This window comes from Melopsittacus undulatus, chromosome 9 (assembly GCF_012275295.1).
Source record: "Melopsittacus undulatus isolate bMelUnd1 chromosome 9, bMelUnd1.mat.Z, whole genome shotgun sequence".
Classification (NCBI taxonomy): domain Eukaryota; kingdom Metazoa; phylum Chordata; class Aves; order Psittaciformes; family Psittaculidae; genus Melopsittacus; species Melopsittacus undulatus.
The window spans coordinates 35504412-35511268 of NC_047535.1; the positions used below are offsets into that span (position 1 = coordinate 35504412).

Here is a 6857-nt window from a genome sequence, read left to right on the forward strand (position 1 = left end):
CACTGTAAATCTTTTTTCCTTAGGCATGGAAGAGGTTACAAATGTGCATAAAATTGAAGTGAAAGTGATTAAATCTCACTTTGAGCAAGTATTGACAGATCTGCCTTACTTTTAGATGCTGTGGGAGCTTCTTTCTTTGCGGCCCATGCTCAAGATAATGAAACCCAGTCAAGTGATGAAACTTATACATCCAAAGAGGATTTTTGCTTCTGCGTATTTGTTTTTAATATGTTGTTGGTACAGAGATGCAGTTATTTCAAATCCTGTCACTTCTGAAAGGGGATGTGTGTAGGCCATCACTGTCCCCCACAGCCTTTTGGCAAACTGCAAAGGAAAGACTTCTGATTAATTGCTGTGCTTTAACAAAACACTGTTTATTTTCCACGTGCAAATATACAGGTTGTCTTCATCTGGGTTGCGCTGATGTAGGCTGTATGTGGGTGTCTTGAAATGGATGTTTGTAAGGGAAGAAGGTGGGATCCATTTGTGGAGAATGGGAAAAGGCATAGCTCCTACTAAGAGAACAACTCATAGCTCATGTGGTTGTCAGTATCTATCTTGTACACAGTCACATCCTCAGAATTAATGCCATGCTATGAAGTGTCTGGGTTTTGTGATGACCAAGGTGCCTTCTTTATACTTCCATCTGCCAGGAAATCAGATGCTCTCCTGCCTCAGCTCATCTGGGGAAGCACTGCTCTCGCCTCTTGTTTTTTCTAGGTATTGATTACTTTCAATTTGAGCGTTAGTGTAATGCTTATAAAACCAGAAGACTAACAGCAATGCCAGCAGCAAAGGGGAGATGGGATAGTTGCACCTTTCATCCACCCAGTCCTGTGTGTTAGCAGGAATGCCATATGACATTTCATCACTCTGTGTGTCCTTGCAGCCAATCTGCCTAACCTTTTTTAATGTGACAGCCAGACCAGGTTCCACCATAATGTGGACAGAACACTTTCCAGGCGAAGTTAAGGCAAAACTGTAATGGGAGCTGAAGAATCCTGTGCTGGGCTCTGCTTGATGAGTGCATGTGATGTGTTTACCTATACCTGGCCTGAATCTAGAAATTGTTTCCAGTACAGTGGTCCTGTCTGTATATGTGAGATTGTATTCTTCAGGTATGCCTTATGCTAATTTTTTCTCCTGTTAACATTCACCACCAATTAGCAGAAAAGGTCACTTGTCACTAGTAGCAATATGTAGGCTCTTTTCAAAGAGAAAGGAACCTTTTTTTTTCAAACAAGTTACATGATGCAGATGCCTTAAGAGCACATATATTTGCAGATATGCAGGCAGTCAATATTAGGATCTTTCTATATCGTGTTTTGTACTTTAAAATACCTAGCAGCCCACATGGATCCCATGGGTTGTTGCTTGTTCTTTTGCATGGACCTCAGGAAAGGGAGATGCAGCTGGGCTGGGTACCTCTGTGTAGAAGGAGTAGTCCAGCATTTCAGATTCTGCATGCCACAGCTGTTGGCTCGCCTCTGATGCATCTAAGTCACCAGCCAGCTGAGGTTGACATAATTATATGTATATTAATTAACATGTATATGTTATTTGCGAGAGGACAATCTGTTTTCACTGTTGGAAAGCCGTCATCCATTAACACTAACAGCAACAGTGTGTGAGATCTGTATCTATTTTGCATTTAAAGAACAAGGAATGCTCATGTATTGTGGATTAAAGCATGGTGAATTCTGGTAATGCCGATGTTTCATTAACATTCCCCATTTTCATGTAAATTAATTTCTTTGAGGGAAATCAAAACCATACCTGATGCTAATTGCCAATGATAATGATGAGCCTGAGCCGAGATTGAGCAGAGATTCATTATTGAGGTAGACTGTCACTCTCATGAAGTCTTCAAATCAAGGCTGGAAACCTTTGAAGTTATACATCAGGTGGGCTCCAGGTTCCTGGAGTTAGTGCAGGAAGAGAGCTGCAGAATGCGCCAGCTACATACGCAGAGACATGATCTCCTTTGGCCTCTAAACCCAAGGAAGATTGTCTTTCTTCTCCTAAAGTAACCGCAAAGCTTTTATTGACCATTTTATCTAAATTATGGATGATGCTTTTGTCAACTGCATTATTCTTGTGAAGCAGAGCAGTGCCAAAGATAACTTTACCGTCTTAAGGCTCAGATGCATGGAGCCCATCTTTTCACAGAGAGATTAAAGAAGTACATGTGATCAACAATATTTCTCACCTGAATTCACTTGGCAATGGTGGTTAGTTGTCATATTGAAAATGAGAAATGAGCTTCTGTGGTTGAATTTGTGAGAAAACTCATCAAGCAAAATTATCAGGTTTGCTGAAAGCTAGAGTAAATCCCCTGAAAGCATTAGAGGGGTTGACATTATAGGAACCAGCAGTGGAGAGTATCAAAATATCCCTTTGTCACAGGAGTTCTGCTATTTGAAATTGGACAACTTAATGGATAAAGCTGAAGTATATCACAAAATAATACATGTCATTACTTTGTAACCTGTTTCATGATGATATTTCTTTTCAGCTGCATTTTATCTCTCTTCAGCATTTAATAGCATACCACAGTTTATTGAATATTTTCAGTCTAGCCTTGAAGTATGAGTTTTATCCTGCCATGTGTTGAAAACCTCCCTATCCAAGAGAAGTTAATGGGAACTGAAGATGATCAGCATTTTGTAGGCCAGTCCTTGATTGAAGAGACAGTTCTAACCCTTGTATGGAAAATGGTCAAACAGATGAACTAGGGTTTCAGAATTATACTGCAAAAAGCTGAAGTTACAAAAGAATGTCTCAAATGACAGTCTTGAAAATACCTAGGAGTAAAATTGTTTCTTTGTCAGTAAAAAGACAGTGAAGCCATGAAGAATATTTACATTTGACTGCACCCTCATGTATTATGCTCACAAAATATTTTGAATAGCTGGTGGCGAGCCTGTCCTTATTTTAGCAAGTATTTCTGAAAAGCAGGCCACCTGAAAAATTAATCATGGTCTATGGTTAATAATCCTTTCTGGCTGTTGGACACGCCAAGGGAAATATGAACTGGCTGTGGATAGCAGAGGTAGGTGCATTAAGTCTCTGAGGCAGGGGATGCTCTGGAGGGCTGGCAGAACTCCTCTGCCCCGGGCAGGGCACTGGTACAGGCGAAAAAAGTAGACATTTTCAGCAATCCCAGAAAATAATCCTTATCCCTTTTCTCTTATTTATCCTCCAAAATGTGTGCTTCACTGTGGGAGGCACTGAGGATCAGGTTTGTTTATATATATTCAGTTTTTCTGTGCATGGCTGCTTATGATTCACTTTAATGTATTTTGTTGAATACAAGTTACTTAGAAAAACTGCAGGTGTTGAATAAGAATAGTTAATAATAACAACAATGCCTGATAATTTTAACCTTTTGAGAATATCCATTAGCTTAAACTGATCTGGTGATAATTCGGTTAGAATGTTAGATTTTAATCTTTGCTGCAAGAGCATACATACTTCATACACTCACTTCTCTTTTTAATTTTTAGAAATGTGAATAAGTGGGGAAAGGCCTTTTCTGTATTCATTGGAACATGGTTCAATAGAAAATCTGATAAGCCCTGTACGTGTAGTAGTTACATCCTAGTCACAGAATTTGCATATAAATAGCGACATTTTTGTTAATGTGCCTGATGGAGAGCATGTTATCTGCTGATATATCCCTAATCTATCAGTGTTGCCCAAGTATTGCAGAATGTTTTCCTATGTATCCAGCTGCAAATATTTGCAGTTTTTACTGTCAGAGGTATGTAGCATTGCTAACAAAGTCATTACTGACTGGTTTTACTTATTTCTGTTTGGTTTAACCTGAAAGTCATAATTAGGAAAGCTGGTACCATCATCCCCATATTGGAAAATTCTCAGAAATCTTAAGACTTCCATAAGAATCACTTTATTCATGAGAAAAGCCAAGTTTTGTCTAGGAGATACGAGAAGTTGGAGGGAATATCACTGCTTCTTAAAAAGAGCAATCTTAATGGGCTCTAGTTAGGGCTCCTGAGCAGTGAAGTCATACAGACTGCAGGAGTAGAACAAAATCAATAGGCAGTCATTTTGCTGATAGTAATAACTGAAGCTAGAGACACCATTTTGGGAGATCTAACAAACAGCCATCTGCCTAGAGTTGAGTCTGCAGACATATGCTACCCAAGGGGAAGGTGCTTACAGGGATGCGGGAGCCAGCGTTGCATCCCTGCCTGCGCTGCAGGCCTTGGACCAGCGTCCAGTCCTTTCCACATGGGTCTGGGCTTGTTGGGGTTTCTGACTGTTCTCCGGTTTACTTCCAGGCCCTGCTGCAAAAAAGAAGTACGTCAGTTATAACAACCTGGTCATCTAGCCTGATCTGCCACGTGGGGTGGAGGACGGGTGAGGAATTTCATCCACCGCTGGTGCAGACCTCCTCCCGAGCGCAGGGCATCCGCCTCGGCGGGGGCGAGGCCATGGCGATGCTGCGGGAAGGCGCGAGAGGAGCCCAGTGCTCCCGACGGCTGCTCCCTGAAATACTCTTCATCGCTCTCGGCTTCGTACGTCACTGGCTGGTGCTGCCGTCGGCTGTGGCCTTGGCCCTGCTCCGGCCACTGGAGCCGCTGTGCTCGCGCGCTCAGCTGTGGCACGGGAGGACCGGCTCCCCAGGGAGGGCTGCATTCAGCTACAAGGACTTTAAGGGGCTAATTCTGTCTTTCTATGTACTTCCAGACTGCAAGTTTTTGAACTTTCTGTACAGTTTGTGAGGATTTTTGCATATTGCCATCCATGTTGTTTCGAGTTCACTGTTTGTTTTTTGAATGCACAGTTTCATTGAGGCCCTGTTCTCTCAGACTTAGCACATCTAAAACCAACCGGCAACTGCGGATTTAAAAGACCTGTGTACATGACTTGTATGATTACTACTGTATCACTGCGATCCATATACGTTATTTTTTTTAACAAAACAAACAAAAAATCTAAAGACCAAAAACTGTGCTGGCGAAGTTAGTCGTCCCCCCCTTCACAACTCTGATGGGCTGCAGAGGAAGCGGAAAGGATGGTTGCTGAGTTCTAGTAGAGGTCTTGATATTTGGAATGCATGCCAGTAATGTATTTTATGGTACATGTTAATAATTTATGTTTGATATTTGTATTTGTGTTCTGTTATTTTATTTAAGGTATATGACTATTTTGCAATAATTTCAATAATTCTTATGATATTTGGAGGAAAGACTATGGCTTTTACATGTCTTGAGGTTTTTCTTTGTTGATGCCCCACCATGACTGACCAGTGTGATAAGGACTTAAAAAAGCATGTATGTTTTATACTGTTTGTAATAAGTAATTTCGTTAATCTTGCTGCTTATGTGCCAATTTAGTGAAACCAATCTTTGCCGCAAACTCTTCCCTTCCTTTCCATTCTCTCAATCCTGTGATATTATCCAAGAATGTATCAATAAAGGATTTTGGTTAACTTTTTTTTATTTACTCCAATAAATATAGATTTTTTTTTTCAGTTGTTCCCTTCCCCTCCCCCCTTGTGACTAAAATTTATGTCATTATATTGCTGGATGTGAACATCCAAAAACCTGATGCAGAGATGCTTCAGGTTTTGTGTACAAAGAGCGGCTCTTGAAGAGGTGTTGAGGGAGCTGGCAGGTAATTGCAGGAGAAAAAATAAAAGTGTCTTTATAAGCAGTGGGATCTGTAACAGCCCCAAAAGCCAAGTTGCAGTCACACAGAGAAAGCCCTCCTGTTTGCGTCTGATGGTCTCCAAAGCTGTCTTCAACTGTCGAGTCTTCTTAAGACTTTGAAGGATGCACACCAGAATGCAATTAAATGAACGACTAATCAAAATCAATCTGCCAAACAACTGCTGAGTGAGCTGGGGGGGGAAGGGAAAAGTTTAGGCAAGAGGTAAGAGAAAACTCATTCCAATTGCAGCACAGCACCTGCCTGCTGCCTTCAGCATAGTAACAGCATTTTGGGTGCAATGTGACGATTACTTTGGAAAGTATTTAGCCTCCCATTTTCTCTAGACAACTCGATCAATTATACTGATGAAGTTAATCAACATCAAAAGAAAATTTGACAGCTGCAGCATGGGCCACAGTGCATAGTGATGAAGACCTCCATGTCAGACCTTGATTGACTTTATGCCTGCAAGCATGGGGGCTGGATAGGTGTTTGAAAGGCCTTCTCACTGCTGTTTTAATATTCATAGATGGAATAATGAATTACAGAAGACAAAAGATTAAATTCTATGCAAGTACAGTCTTTGTTAGCAAGAAACAAATTATCAGCCTAACAAATAATAATGGCAGAGGCTCTGCAGCGTTATCCTTTTTCTCTGTACTGCCCAGAAACAAGTACAGAGCCAGCACTGGGCTAAATAAGTGTTACCATTAATCAGCAATTCTTGCTCAAAGACTACATTTTTATTTTTGTGAATGGGGGAAAAAAAAGATTTGTTGGATTGACGGTTTGTTGGTTCGTTTTTCACTGTTTTTTGGAGAAGGGAGGAATGAGGAGGAAGAAGGAAATGGTGTTGCTGGGGGGGAGTGATGTAGGGTTCGCGGTTTTTTATTTCTTCCCCCACCTCATGTTGCATTAGAGCCAACAAAGAAGAAAACCTGAACCTTGCATTTTTGTGCTAATTTTGTCTTTATAGGGGTGTGTGGGCATGCACACACACACATGTGCTTGCACACATGCACCTGAAGAGTGTATAGCAGCCAACAAGCCTCATGAGCTGCATTGTTTGTTGAAGGTTAGCTGCCTGATGTTTTATACATCTGACTGCAGCCGGGGCTCCTCTGAACATGCACAGACTCTACATCAAAGTTCTCAACTCGTTTTCTTCAGGTTAACAG

At 41.2% G+C, this 6857-nt stretch overlaps 1 protein-coding gene across 1 annotated transcript in view; it reads left to right on the plus strand.

The window, feature by feature from the left end:
• Nucleotides 1-5473, plus strand: part of GRM7 (glutamate metabotropic receptor 7) — a 296698-nt gene extending 291225 nt beyond the window's left edge. Inside the window, 1 exon segment of the mRNA XM_031049251.2 lies at nucleotides 4305-5473. Coding sequence (XP_030905111.2) covers nucleotides 4305-4354 — 50 coding nt within the window. The 3' untranslated portion in view covers nucleotides 4355-5473.
• The last annotated feature ends 1384 nt before the right edge of the window (nucleotides 5474-6857 follow it).